At 40.6% G+C, this 15293-nt stretch overlaps 1 protein-coding gene across 10 annotated transcripts in view; it reads right to left on the bottom strand.

Moving 5' to 3' along the window:
• Positions 1-15293, bottom strand: part of PPFIBP1 (PPFIB scaffold protein 1) — a 176669-nt gene that overhangs the window by 5147 nt on the left and 156229 nt on the right. For 7 of the 10 annotated variants that reach the window (XM_078075806.1, XM_078075805.1, XM_078075804.1 and 4 more), the window contains 13 exons: positions 14856-14912; positions 13479-13539; positions 13097-13126; positions 10789-10960; positions 10275-10307; positions 7789-7939; positions 7374-7502; positions 5743-5893; positions 4942-5053; positions 4740-4828; positions 1614-1736; positions 946-1071; positions 154-342 (listed from right to left, as the gene is read on the bottom strand). In XM_078075806.1, the coding sequence (XP_077931932.1) occupies positions 154-342; positions 946-1071; positions 1614-1736; positions 4740-4828; positions 4942-5053; positions 5743-5893; positions 7374-7502; positions 7789-7939; positions 10275-10307; positions 10789-10960; positions 13097-13126; positions 13479-13539; positions 14856-14912 (1423 nt within the window). The remainder of the gene's footprint in view (positions 1-153; positions 343-945; positions 1072-1613; positions 1737-4739; positions 4829-4941; positions 5054-5742; positions 5894-7373; positions 7503-7788; positions 7940-10274; positions 10308-10788; positions 10961-13096; positions 13127-13478; positions 13540-14855; positions 14913-15293) is intronic. The other 3 variants (XM_078075807.1, XM_078075809.1, XM_078075813.1) reach the window with 1 other exon arrangement.

The following is a 15293-nucleotide window of genomic DNA, read 5'->3' as shown; positions in this document are numbered from 1 at the left end:
AAAATGCATTTTCTTAATTACTCTTAAAGATGCACAGACCATTAACCCACCCACAAGACTCAGTAAACTCCAAAAAATGGGATAGGTCAAAACCAAATTGCAGCTTTAGTTTTTGCTTTAACCAATTATTAGAAGACACAAGCTTGAACCAACCTTCACTTTCGCAGTGGCTGTTAGCAGTACGTAATCTGGTAACTCCATGGCATCACGCTTTTGGTGCTGGGCCTCAGCACCGATCAGAAGGTTGAAGTGAGTAGCCAAATGTCTTCGCAAGAGGGTCTTACTTGGTGGGATGTTCAATAACTGAGCCATTGTTTCCACATTAAAACGAGGTTCTAGAACCTATAAAAAAAATTACAGTTGTCTAAGGCACCATATATCATACATGTCTGCATTGTGCTTCATAATTTGCAAAGCTCCTTCATTTAGTCATCACAAATGATCCCACAATAGCCCAGTGAAACAGACAGCATGGACTTCAATCTTCAAGCTATATATCTTTATTTCTCCTAAGCTAGTGAGGAGAGCCATTCCTGACATCCGCATTCCAAAGTTAGGGCTTGTAGCTCTCTGAAGTGGAGCCTTTGGGATGCCTTTGGAAGGCAACTCCTTACGTCAATGTGCAATACCTGCAACATACAGAAATATAGTCTGTATGTTGCAGGTATTTCAAAACAGGATCATATGAGAGCCAGGAGTCAGATGTCACACAAGATAAAAGACAATAAACGAGAGACGGTTTTAAATCTGATCTAGCCTTATGTGATACAAATAAAAAATATGGGAAAAAAATACTCAGAAAGTAAAGACTCACTAGAAATGGTACAGGAGGGTTCAGTTTGATGACGCTAGGATTATGACAAGCAAACTGATAATATCCAACTCATTAGACTAATGGAAACAAAATGATAAGAAGTCAGTTTTTAGATTAAAAGAGAGTTTTACCATGAGCCCACCATGGACACCACTGCCTCTGAGATTGGGGGCATATTCTGCCAAGTCCACGGAGCGCAGCCACTCCATCACCCGATGGTTGGTCCACTGCTGAACTTCTGATGGGGTGATGCTGTTCTATGAGAACAAACCACCACCAAGAGCTTCAGTCATTGACTACGGGATTCCAAACACTAAAACTGCACGTTCTAAAAAGTCAGCCTTACAGAGCACACTTACTCGACATTCCACTAAGTGTTTACAGAAAGGGTGAAAAGGTGTTTGCTAATCTGAATTTTGTTTTGAGGCATCCATGTCACTGTCCCAAGCTTTTTTACACTCATAAAGCAGTGCTTTAGGAAAGCAAGTCTTTAGAGCGATATTTAACTCGGTGGCTTAAGGAGGCAGGAAAATAAAATACACCCAAGGAAAGGAGGAAAGGAAATTAAAAAATAATCTTTGACTTTAGTTACACAGGTGGAACCATCATGGGGGTGGGGGGGATGGGAGGAATACAGGAAAATAAAGCTCAAGAAGGTAATGAGGCTGGATTTGAGGTTCTGAGGAAAGCAGAAGCTCTTCCTGCAGGCCCCACGAAGAAACGGGTGTTTGTTTTGCACACAGAGCCAGTCACATGCACGGGGAGCGCATGCCATGTAAATCTCAACCTCAGGTGCTACCTCGTCAGAGGGCCGCCTCCGCAGACAGTTGGGTTCAAAGTTATTGATCCTCAGGACCTGGATAGCCCTTTTGATACTGAGATGATGTAGCACACTCACGACTTTCAAAGACAGTAAGTCATCCTGTAAAAAAAAAAAAAAAAAGAACAAAAGGAGGAGCTCACTGAGCTAACCTTCTCAGGGAAATTTCAGAAAACACAAGTAAAAGTAGAAGAGCCCCTCTACCAACAGGCCTCGAGTGCTTGTGTTTTCAAACCCCTTATTTGGTAACAACCTTTTTCCTGTTCTAAACAAAATCCTCTCCAGGACCTCTCTCTCTATATATATAAATTAATGTTGTGCCAACAGAAGCCAAGTTTCACCTGTTTCTCTCTCTTCCAGACATTTTGCAATAGGATCGTGGGACCCCACAGCTCTGAGAACACAGTTTGAAAGGCACTTCCTGGGTCACTGCAAAAAGTGATCCCGTTTGATGTGATAAAGCAGAGAGCTAAGAGCACGTGATGTTCAGTGACGAGCAGAGCTGGGTTTTCTGAGCTAAGGCACATCACCATTTGGGGGAAAACCAGAAGAGTATCTCTGTTATACTATTCCCCAAGCCTCAAGAAATCTCTAGTCCTGGATTATTATGCTTTATCTAGCAGACACTGAGAACAATTTTCGGAAAATTCTGTCGATCGATGCAAACTGATTGGTGAGAGAGTTAAAGAGAAAGGAGAAATGAAGAAGTTATAAGTAGCAACATGTATCACCATCAATTCCTTCAAGGTATAACCTTCGCCAGTCTGTGGTTACTGGGAACATTTCAAACATACCGAACACACCAAAACAAATTATTTCAGAAGGTGATTTGGCGGGCAGTGTCAAGATAAGCACCAGTCTATTTCCAAACACACCCAGAAAATAAAGCAAGAAAAACATCCATTTTAGACACACCTCACTGATAACACATTTCTTGGGGGTTGGGGGGTGTTGGTGGTAATCTATTACAGAAATAGTTTTTAAATAAAAATATTAGACGATCAGCTTAAATTCTTAAAGCTACTGAGCAAAATTATTTCCTGAATTTTTTCTGGATCAATTTCTTAAAGGCAGTGCCCTCAGTTAGAAGGCATTTAACACATTTTAATCTAAGGTTGAGACACCCATTCAAAACATTTCCATGTGGGCTATTTTCAACTAATTTAAGTCTATCAGATTAAAAAAATCTAAATACATAATGATTGCAATGTAAACACAAGGCAAATTATTTTAGCTTGAGAGATTTTAAAAGTAGGGGCTGTTTTCTTTTAAATCAAACAGGTATTTTTTAGATTTAAAAAAATCTTTTATTTTTAAGTAATTTTAGATTTACCAAAGAGCCGCCAAAGATAGAAGATAGTCCCATATACCCTTCAGTCTGTTTCCCCTAATGTTAACAGCTTCTATAACAATAATATAGTCATCAAAACTAAGGAATTAACATAGACAACAAAAAATGATAACTAAGCTACAGACTTTACCCAAATTTTACGAGTTTTTCCACTAGGTCCTTTCTCTGTTCCAGGATCCAGCCCAGGATACCACGTTCAAACAGGTTTTTTGTGACTTAGAACTTCTGGGGTCAAACTTCCTAAGATGATTTATTCTTTTATAGCCACAGAAGTTATACGCACTTTTTTTTTTTTTTTGAAAGCCTGAATCTGCTCACGTTCCTGCAGGAGCAAACCTACACCTAGACAGGCGGGCAAGTATTTACTGACTTTGTTTCAGGCTGAGCTAGTGAGAGCAGGAATCTGGAAACATCCTAGGTTCAACCACCCTGTGACTTTCGACCACTTTCTAGCTGTGGAAACTTGGTCAAGTTACCCAGTTTCTCAATTTTTTCATTCCCTCATCTAAATACTGGGGATAACAGCAATGCTACCTCAAGGCTCGCTGAGACTTGAGTATTAATAGGAGTACGGAGCTTGAGAGAGTGTCTGGCGCAGAGTAAATGTGCAATGTGCCACACGTTGGTGTTATTGCAAGCAGGTTTATGCTATGTGCCCACCAAGGTACGGACTTTGGTTCAACAACAGAGAAGAAAACAAATCCCATGAGAGGAACCCCACATTTCTTTGACATTGGAAAATTAGCTGTTTGAAATTTTCAATTTATTTAAAGAAGATACTTACGGTAGTTGGTTCCAGAGCCTAGCTCACAAAAGGCTGTTTAAATAAAAGCATCTAATGAGTAGTACACTAACAGGACTATGGAATCTAGAACAAGTTCTCCTGGAAACAAACCATCTCTCCCCACTGTTGTAAAGTCCTTCTACCTCTTGGATGGAAGGATAAAAATATGGAACAATAATGAAGGAATCAGAGAGAGTCTACCTCGCCCTACTTCTTCAGCTCTGTGACTCTTGCCTTAGTGGAACGGGGCTGAAGAGAGAAAGGAAGGTTTCAGGTAACATTCTCAAAAGTGGAAGGGAGGAGAGGAGACAAGTCTCTAGAAGTCAGGTCAAAAGGATGGTCTCTTCTGAGCAGTCACTGCATATAGGAATGTGTAACTCAAAAACTGCCAGGGCTTTAGAACTCTACATTCTATTTTTTAAACATCTTTAGGAGAGGGGCGCCTGGGTGGCTCGGTCGGTTAAGCGTCTGCCTTTGGCTCAGGTCATGATCCCAGGGTCCCAGGATTGAGCCCCGCATCAGGCTCCCTGCTCAGTGGGGAGTCTGCTTCTCTCTCTGACCCTCCCCCTGCTCGTGCTCTCTCTCTCTAATAAATGAATAAAGCCTAAAATAAAATAAAATAAACATCTTTAGGAGATACAATTCACATACTAGAAAATTTACCCAAAATGTGTGTTTCAGTGTCTACATTGTTGAATATACATAAAACCATCTTCCTGGATAGCTGAGTTTAGATTAGGTTTCACACAGCTTAAATCAGTGTTTTCAATTTCCCACGGTATTGTAATCATCAAATCCTCTGACTTCAACTTAACAGAAAATATTCCTGCTCTTCTCAAGTTAAGGCAACACCCTGAAACTCTGGTGGAATCATTGTGAAAACAATGTATTTTGCTCACTATTTCTGTGTTTTTCAGAGAAAAACAATTTGACACCCCCTCCCCCCAATTCCCAGGAGTAAACAACTTACAACAGTCATGTAATGGAGCATTCGACCATCTACCCGTCCTTCGTCAAACTGGGTCTTGTACTGGGGGAGACCGATATCATCCAACCATCCTACAGGAGAGAAATTGGTGTTGTATTTGTGGTTAAAAAGAAAAAGCAGCTTTATTTATTTATTCATTCATTCATTCATTCATGAATGAATATGTGAATTTAAAACCTCTTACTAGTGACCCAGTTGAAATCCAGCTTTCCATGGTTGGTTTCTTCTTCGGACCCCAGGGCTTGCAGTGCCAGCTGGAGTTTCTTTCGATGAAGTGAATGCTTAATTCCAAGTTCCTGAAATAATAAGCAGAAACCCTGGCTTTACCATTCTGTCAATATGGGCTGGATGCCACTGGCAAAAGATGCCAATTCCTCCCAAATGAAGCTGGTGTTAAAGACCCAACAATCACATTAAATCAGCATACCGACTCAGGCTAGTAAAATGCTGCTGCACAAAAAGCCCCTAGCAAGCCAAGACCACTACAACTAGTTTAGTGGTGTGTGCTCTTCCCTAGCAGGCTCCTTCCTTGGTAAGACCGGAATTCTACTTTTTGTACAAAATGTTAAATAATTAGGAAAAGTGTAAATAATTAGACATAAGATGTAGGGCTCTTTCTTTTTCCTTTTTGCAAAGTAAACTTGAATTGCATACATTAACATTGAGAAGTTGGGCCAATGCTAAAGCCACACAATGATTCTGAGAAATAGGAGTTTAAGGTTTGTTATTATGTCTATACAATTATTTCTTACTACAATGCCCAGTGGCTTACATGTTTCATAAGGAATCATTAAGACCCGGTCCTTCTTGTTAAGTCCATGAAATTAAAAAAAAAAAAAAAAAAAAAGCGTGAAACAGAAAACACACAGTTTTTCAAGAGTACTTACTGGCTCTACCCACTCCCCTTTCCAGAGTATAAAACAATCCTACATTCATATTCTCTTTCCCAGTATCCATTTTCTAAACAAAATAGAGAAGCAGTCACCTTCTCCAGATCTTGTTGAGAAGCCTGCAGAAGGGTTTGGCCAGATGCAATCCAGTGCTTGCCAGAATTCAGGTAGGACCCCAAGCCTTGTTCCACAAGCCAACTGCAAACCTGCTCCTTGGTCCATTTGGCAAATGGCATATCCAAGTCACTGTAAAAAAAATGAACAACTGCATGAAAAACAACTCAAAGCCAACCCTGTGGCTTATCGAGGTTGACCAACTGTATACTGAATGGATACAGGAATCCCACGGTTACGCCCACTTGACCGTGAAAAGCTTACTTTTCAGTACATATTTGGAGGAGGAGGAGGTGGTCCTGGCGTTGGAAGTTACCTCAGAGGACCACGGCTTTCATTTCAAATGAAACCACAAAAGATTCGATGTGACTGTGCAAGAAACATGTCGTATGGATGAAAAGCAAGTTGAACCAACAAGTCAAGTCACTGTGCTAGTTTCAATCAACGTGGTTTGAAGACTGAATTCCCAAACACAAAACACTAGGTTAGATGTAAAGAAATCAAGTCTAACTTGAATTAACTGTAGCAGAATTATGGTTTCTCTCCAATGGGTATCAATGAGAAGAGAGCAACATGCCATCATTGAGTATAGGAAAATATAATCATAGCAAATTCCTGGTTTTTTACTTTGACACGTAAATTGTGTCCCTCTTTGGGGAAAAAAAATGTGTAGATAAACAAGACTTTTTTTTTTTTCTTAAGCAGCACAAGGAGCTCCTCTTCTGTGTACAAAGAGAACATATGGCAAATGAGACTCTTCATGTGTTTGGAGAAAGCCAGTTTCTTCCTCGATGAAACCTGTGCCCAGTCTTCTTCGAGGGTGGGAGGGACCATGTTCCAGAGATTTAGTGTCAATGATTTGTGCTAGATGTTTGCCAACCCCACCCTCTTCATGCTTAGTAGGTCAGTATAGTAATTTCAAACCAGCCCTAAATTGTGATAAGGGTGTAGGAAAAGTTCATAAGAGTCTTAACAGATAAGACATTACACAGTCCTGATAAATTTAGGAATTCTGATAGAATTTATGTCTGTAGGTGCTTTCACAGAATCCATCAATCATTAACCTTCATTGAACAGTTACTATTTACCAGATGCTTAACGCGTATTAACTCATTTAATCTTCATGATTAACTTTTGGGGGAATGGGTTAATTAATACCATGGGAAACAGAGGCACAGAGCATGGATGTAGCTGCTCAAAGGTCACCCAGGTTATAGGAAGCAGCAAGGCCAGGAATCAGATCCAAGCAGTCTGTCTCTGGAACTTACTCTTAACCACTAGGTTCTCCCATCTCTCTGGAGCTATGCTTTAGAGTACTTAGAGTCATGATTTTCTCGGTTAAATTTAAGTCCAAGAATCATCCTAGCACAGATGTTGCTGACATTTTAGCTCTGGCTCCTCCCCAGGCTCACATAGCCCTCATCTTCTGCATGATTTTCACCAACCACTGCCAACATGCACTGCTCTAAAGATGACGGACCCTTCCAAGCCCGGCACAGAAGTAAGCAATGGAGTCTGCTGTTTAGCCCAGGGACAATACTAACAGTGCAGGTGCTCACAGCCTTGACACTTGGGTAGAGATGTCAAAGTCCATTCGTTCAGTTGTTCTCACCTGTTAGATTGTCCCAAATCTCGAGACCAACCCAGTCGTGGTCCTGCAGTTGCCCTTGTCCCTCCTCTTTTGAATTCGGGCTCAGACATGTCATCCGGGTTGAATGTAGTTGACTGACTTCTCCTAAGTCTGAACAGAAGACACAACACCACATTGCCTTGTATGAGACCTGAGGAGGCCTTAGACTTTAAAGTGAATCAGAACACTGCTTATGTATGGTCAGAATAGACATCTGGATTTACACTTCAGCTGAGACCCAATGAGTTAGTGAATCCCAGATCACAATCTTCCTTCCATAAAAGGAACACCAAAGCCTTACAATTTCATACTCGTTTCCAGCCAATCTTCCATTTATTTCTACATTTGAGCAACATACAATACAAAGCCCACTCCATTTGTCTCCACTGTTACTTACTTTCCAAAGAGTTTCATGATACCTCTGGATTTCTTTTTGGAATCCGGCGATGGTGGAGATATCTGGAAGGGACTGCTTCCCTGTGAATCTTTTGGCCGGGAAGAAACACCAGCCAGATCTAGGTGCTCAGCTGTCTCCTTCTCTGTTTCAGCTATTCCAAGAACAGAATACATACTTGGTGAGTTTTAAATATGGAATGAACAGGACTAGATGCTAACCTCCTTGGTTTTAGCAATGGTTAACAAATTCTTCTTCTGTTGGTCTGTAAAGCAGTAATTTACAAACAGCACCCTACAGATATTAAAAATGGAACACAAATGTATGTTCTGCTTTACAGTCTGTTGTGTATCAATTAACATTGTGTAGAATATCCTGTAGAATACTGTGCCTAAATTCATTAACTCACAAATTACCACCTCTTTGAGATTCAAAGGTGGGATAGGATTGCCACATTCTTTCCTTGAGTGATTTGAATACATAATGAAATTATTCTCGATCTTTCTGTAACACTTGGTGCTGACTCCCTCCCACATTCTTCAAAATCATCTCCTTCGTCTGCTTGTTATGACACTCTCCCAGATCTGTCAGCTGATAGTTTCTTCTCTGCTATAGGACCTGTTTTCTCTTCCTCTTCCACTCCGAGATTCTGTAGTAGGTTCCCCCCATAGGATCTCTGGACAAGCTCACCCACTCCACGCCCGGCACTAAATGATGGCTTCCCTCATACATAAGCAGCTGGTAGCACAATCTCTGGACCTAATCTCTCTCCCCAGACTCAAGATCTGAAGGTCTATGGATATTCCCCATTTGGTGTGCCAGGAACATCTTGGACTCGATAAATCCATCCAATTTTCCAGAGGCTTCTCTTAAATTTTCTTATTTAATATTCCCTTAATACTAATTAATATTCTTCCTGTTACTCCAGTTCATACTCTTAGTTATTTTCTTTTCACTCCCTCCTCTCCTTTGGCATTTACATCAAACCTCAGTTACCAAGTGCTGGCAATTCTTTTTTCAAGAGAGTTATTCCTATTTATAACTTGCTATGTCCTACTGAGAAAAGAATGAACTGGATCTGCATAAATTTTTCTTTTGATATAAAGCCAGTGCCTGTTGATTCTGCCTTGAAAGAGTAACATCCAAATTTGCTAAGCCCAGATCTCCCAGCATTAACTATCTTAATTCTTTTATCTGTCCCTTAATGCATGATCCCACGCTAACAAACACAACAAAGGGTACTGTTTCCTCAATGTGAGACTACACTTGTTAGGGAAAGTAAAAGTTGTACAAAAATCACAGAAATGGTGTTTCAGCAAGATATAAAAGGTTGACTTTTCTACAAAGCACAGCTGTGATTATGGGTTATAATAAGCAGCACTCGGCTCTTAGCATTAACAATGTATTTCTTCTAAGAAAGATGCAAAAACACTTGAAAATAGTTGTCTGGATTTTATTTATCCCATGTGTCCACAAAGGGAGACAAGTCACCTGTGCTGACCCATATGAATAGGTATAGGGTATCTACATAAGATAATAAAATCCACAGGGAAAATCCAAAGGAACCTTTCCATCCAAACCCTAAAGCCATCATGGGTACGGGTGTACCAGAAAATGTTGCCTAACTCACCTTCATTTTAAAAGCATCCTATTTTCATTTTTTGTTTTGAGGATGTTTCTTCCCTCCTGTGCCCCACACTTTTTAAAAAGAAAACTGAGCTTCCCCTCTCCTAAAATCACTTTGGGGGCGACTCCTTGGATATAGCAGAAAGCTTCCTCTGGTGTCACTAAACGTCACCTCCATCTTCAAAGCAATAAATGTCAGAAGAATGTTCCCTTAAGAAAAGTCAGTCTTGGGGCACCTGGGTGGCTCAGGTCATGATCCCAGCGTCCTGGGATCGAGCCCCACATCGGGCTCTTTGCTCAGCGGGAAGCCTGCTTCTCCCTCTCCCACTCCCCCTGCTTGTGTTCCTGTTCTTGCTATCTCTCTCTCTGTCAAATAAATAAATAAAAGATAAAAAAAAGAAAAAGAAAGGTCAGTCTAAAACAATCATTTGCAATGTCTTCTACAGACTTCCCTATTTGGCTGAAAACATTTCTCTCTGGGGATAACGGAGACATGGAGAAGGAACCGCCAGGACCTGGGAGTTAGCGTGAGACAGGATGGACTGGAAGGGTGAGAAAGCTGGGGTGCACAAACGAGGCAGGAGAGTCCTGCCCTGGACTCCAAGGGTGCTGTGCACTTCTGGGGCCTCCCAGAGCTCCTCGCGAAGTGTCATTAGCAGGGGTTAAAACAGCATTTAGGCTGGGAAGCAAAGGCTCCCCAGAGAGTCCATTTTAGCAGCAGGTGGAAGGAACTCTCTGGAGTAGAGGACAACATTTTCTGATCGCTGCCAGCCCGCTTTCTAGAGATCACGGATGCCAAGAGCAAGGATTAGCTCAGTCTGGAGGACAGCACTGGCGAGGGCTGGCATGCAGGGGTACGATACCTAAGGTGGGTGCACTGGCACTTCGTTTACGATCTTCCGAGATCCCAACAACGCACACAATCACACGCAGCCCAATGGAGAGAACACAGGAGAATGACAAAATGAAACACAGATCAAACTCCTACTCACAAAATACACACAGTGGGAGGACAGGCAAGCACCGTGCTGTGCTTCCAACATCGCAGACTCCATTAGCAGGGTCAATATGGGGCCAACCTGCCCACTTTCAAAACAGGTGAGAAGCTGTTTACAGTGAAGTCAGAGAGGGTCACGGCTTTTGGTCTTTCCTCTAATTCCTGCTCCAACAAGGAGGGCAGGGTGACAGCCTACACAGAGCTACCTTGACCACTGAATTAAACCCATGGGGGCGGTTTCTTTCGAACTTTCCCCCCAACTCGTTCACCTCCATTACTGAGAAAGAGAAACGCACAGGCCGATGAACAAGGGAAGGGAAGAGATCAACCTTGTCCTCACTCTGAGCGAATTAAGGCAAAGGCACGTTGCCCGTACGTACCCAAGTTTGGTGCACTCGCAGTCCTCTTGTTATTTTTTATTTTAAAAAAGCCACGCCCAAAGGAAGATCTGGCTTTCCGAGTGCCAAAAGGGTTGTCGTCCATGGAGGCATCATGTCCTGGAGCTTTCGGAGGGAGGCTCCCAAACGGGCTGCTTTCTACTGGAGCTTTATCCTGAGAGAGAAGTAATAATAAATGGAACACAGCACTGCTGTGCATGATTGTGAGTACGTGCTGGGCACAACACCTGCTATGTTACACATGTGATTTTATTTAAAAGAATCATGGAACTAACAAGTTGATTATGAACATCTGGCGCCATATTAGAAGTTTAGAAAGTCAATTCTGAAAGCTACTTAAGAAGCAATGGCAGCAGCAGGAACAAAAACATGCTCTTCACTGATCTATAACCCGCATGCGTGCTCAGGACGTGGAATATTTAGGATATAGAAATTCTCAAGCTTGGGGCGCCTGGGTGGCTCAGTCGTTAAGCGTCTGCCTTTGGCTCAGGTCATGGTCCCAGGGTCCTGGGATCGAGCCCCGCATCGGGCTCCCTGCTCAGCGGGAAGTCTGCTTCTCCCTCTCCCACTCCCCCTGCATGTGTTCACCCTCTCGCTGTCTCTCTCTGTCAAATAAATAAATGAAATCTTAAAAAAAAAAGAAATTCTCAAGCTTTATTTGAATTTTATTTGCCTCATTCCCCCAAAGACATGGAAATAAGATATTACATAACGAGAATACCAGCAGACTTCTTATTTTTCTAACAATTATGACACAGATTGGGCTATAATACAGTTCACAGTCTTTGTACTGTAACTGCATCAGTAGAAGCCCAACATAATATAATCACTCTGCAAAGCAGGCATTAGCCCCAAGCTTCTACACCAACAGCAGAAAGATTCTACTCCAGTTATTTTAAATATTCTTCTCAAGGAATTAATAGTCAAATGAGGACACAATCAGTGACTGTTAAACTTTTTTTTTTTTTGAAAGGGTGTTCTGAGATATACTCATTATCTTGCCTGCAAGTTACCCAACACAGATCACCAATTTTCAAAGACTATGATAAATTCAGATACACTTACCATCAAAACTAAACTTGCTATAATTAAATTTTTCTTTGTCGATTCAGAAGACACTTCGGCTGTCTATAATATTTCAAGGTCTTTATCGAGAACCTTAACTGTAATTAAGTTATAGTTCTAAGTACTAAACTGTTTACTTTTCAGCTTTCTCGTTATTTGAGTTTGCAGTTACAGTAACATGATTTATTATATTGTTTTAGTATGATCCAAAGATGCTTTTGCTTGCATGCTCTCATTCCTCTAACATCTCCTACCCTCTGTTTCTTTTTTTGCAGAGGTGGACAAAGGGGAGAGGGGGTACAGGCTTTTAAGGTGGTTATTTTATCCTACATATTTACTGCTCATCGTTAACTACAAGTTTATAGATGCCACAGTTTAGTGCTACTATTACCTATGTCTCAATGCAGATGTCAAAATCATTTAATCATTTATTGAACTGGCAAGACAAAGAAGGACAGAGGATGCCTGTAATTACAGCTGCGTGTACGGCCTGTGCCTCATCAGGGATACCTACATTACGACTCAAGGCATTCAGAGCCAAGAGTCGAGGGAGTGCATCTGGAAGTAGCCTGTCTACCAGAATGTAGCCTTCACAAAGGTAATGGTTGAAAATTAGAGGAAAGAAGAACCAGAGCCCTTCTTGATGAGGTCTTAAAAAAACAAAACACCAAAATGGTTGCTGTATACAGACAGTGGTTATATTAAATAAATAACTGTTCTCAGATGGGTGATCTAAGGACTTTTCGTGAGGTCTTAGGAAGCCCAAATATGATCACCAAGAACATCAATAGCCTGATTGAGAGTTTGGGCTTTTTTTTTTTTTTCCCCAACAGTTTATTGAGGTGAAACATAAAAAGTAACTATTCTAAATTGAACAATTCAGTGACATTTAGTACATTCACAGTGGTGTGCATCTGCCAGCCTCCACCTAGTTCCAAAATGTTTCCATCGTTCTAAATAAAACCCCTTACCCAGGAAGCAGTTTCTCTCCATTCCTCCCTCTCCGTCTCTGGCAACCACCAAGCTGTGTTCTGTCTCTACGGATTTATCTACTCTACATATTTCACATAAATGGAATCATGTACTATCTGATCTTTTGTGTCTGGCTTCTTTCATGTAACATGTTTTGGAGGTTCTGAGTTTGGGTTTTTTGGACACATTTAAACAATCACATGTATCAGATGTCTCAAACATTTTTACATTGTAATCTGGACATAAAAATTACCTCTGAAGGCTTCTGAACAGACTCCTTTTCCTGTTCAAAACAACAATATTTCAGATTGTTACAGGAATGGCTTTATATATTCACACTCTGTCACATACAATTCCAGAAATTAAAATAAACTTACATCTACTTCTAAACTACACAATCTCAGTTCCATTTATTTCCAATAATGGTTGAAGTCTTCAGTTTTGATTGTATACACTACTTTCAACCCTTCATATTCATGCTTCTTAATATTTACCATTAGCCATGGTATCTAATAAATTTGCATTATAGAAACCACAAGCTCTTCTTAAGAGTTTTATTTTTAAGATGGAAAAATGTGAAGGTCCCTAAATATTTTCGTCTCAGGGTAACAGACAGAAAAAAACACAGGACCAACCCCGTCTGATGACTCTTTCTTCAGATTGCCCAGGCTGCTGGACTTTTGCAGACTTGAAGTTCTAAAAATAACAATAATAGTAATTAGGATTAATGATAAGTGGCTCTGGTGCCGCTGTTTCTTAGGAGAATATCTTGGAAAGAAACTAAAACTGTGTGTGGGTTGAATCCTGGTCATAAAAGAAAATCTGGATTCAGGCACTCACTTATGTGCTTAACTAAATTATAATGTTGAGTTCTTTTAAAAACAGAGGTGGTTAACTGTCCTGCCAATAACTCTGAATGTCTCGCACATGTTAGAATAGCTGGAAAAACACTTAGGACTCTTCTTGTGATGTCAATATTTGAAAATAAACCAGCGTTTTTCCATGGACTAGTGGTGCGTCCCTTCATGTATACATTTAGACCAGGAACTTTTTTTTCATTTTCATTTTTAATTTTTATTTAAATTTTATAGTAAATATGCCAGGGAACTTCTAAAATACTCACATACTACTTCCATATAATCCTTGTAATTAAAATAAAGGATGAAAGTGTTATTTTTCAATTCACAAAGGAATCCATTTTCTGAATCTGGCCAAGTACTTCATTTTATAGTTCTGATCAAGGCATACAAGAAAGATCCCTATTGCTGCCCATAATAATTCATTTGCTATCTTTATAAAGGCAAAGTGACACCGTAAACTTCCAGAGATTCAACTATCTAGGGCTGGTCTTCTCAGAGATTGAAGGCAGGAATAGGTGACCAGTTTAGAAAGAGAGAGAAAAAAGTAATATCTCTGCTCGAAGAAGTAGAATAACATACATATACAAACAAACTTTTAAAAGGCAATCCTCACGTACTTATGTGTACATAAGTTGTTGGACATGTCCAGTACCAAATAAAGTAAACGACAATGGCGAGAAAAGAAAAGATCCCATCTTTGAGTACTGCTCTGAAAATAGATTCTCCTAACTTAATCCAGACTTGAACTTGGGTAAACATAGATACTGGGCCGGCTTACTACACGGAGAGTGCAAAAAACCATTGCAGGCTCTCTAGCCATCACATCATTCTCTGTGACTCTTTTCTGCTAGAGTCAAAATGCAAGCCAGTGCAAACCTGAAATTCAAAGCATTGCACCTCACATGAAAACTGATGAAGGAAGGCTAAAGACGTGCCGCACTTGGCACGAGATAATAGACAATGGTCGATAAGCAAGTATTTCTTTGTTAACTCACAACCCCCCCCACCTCCCTCCACATCCAGCCATTACACCTGCATTAATGTATTCAGGCCTCAGTCATGCGCTTCTCATAGTGGTTATTGTTAGTGTAACAGAAGCTTCCTCTCTCCCCGGTATCAATGACATTTTTCACATTCAGTAACATAACTTACGAAAGACTATCACAAGGCTCAGTTTCAACAGCAGCACCAAGGATTATTTTTCCATCGCTAAAAGGAAAAAAAAAAAAAAAAAAAAGGAATGTGTGTGCTTCATGAGTAAAAGACTATATAAAAGACCTTATATATTCTAAGTAAACAGAACTGTCAAAAACAAAAAATCGTGCTAGGGAAGCTATTTCTCTTCTAAAATATTCTTTTTAAGTAGGCTCCATGCCCAGCCTGGGGCTTGGACGCACAACCCTGAGATCAAGACCTGAGCTAAGACCAAGAGTCAGCTGCTAAACCTACTGAGCCTTGCAGGTGCCCCTCTCTTTTAAATTATTCTATTATATTTTCTTTTATTTGGTCTAATTGTAAGATTAAGTAATTGAGAATGTGTTCCCTCAAAATTCTACTTGTCAGTGGAGAAACTATTGTATCCCTGACCTG

The sequence above is a fragment of the Halichoerus grypus genome, chromosome 6, assembly GCF_964656455.1.
Source record: "Halichoerus grypus chromosome 6, mHalGry1.hap1.1, whole genome shotgun sequence".
In the NCBI taxonomy this organism is placed as follows: domain Eukaryota; kingdom Metazoa; phylum Chordata; class Mammalia; order Carnivora; family Phocidae; genus Halichoerus; species Halichoerus grypus.
This window is presented reverse-complemented; position numbering and strand designations above follow the sequence as displayed.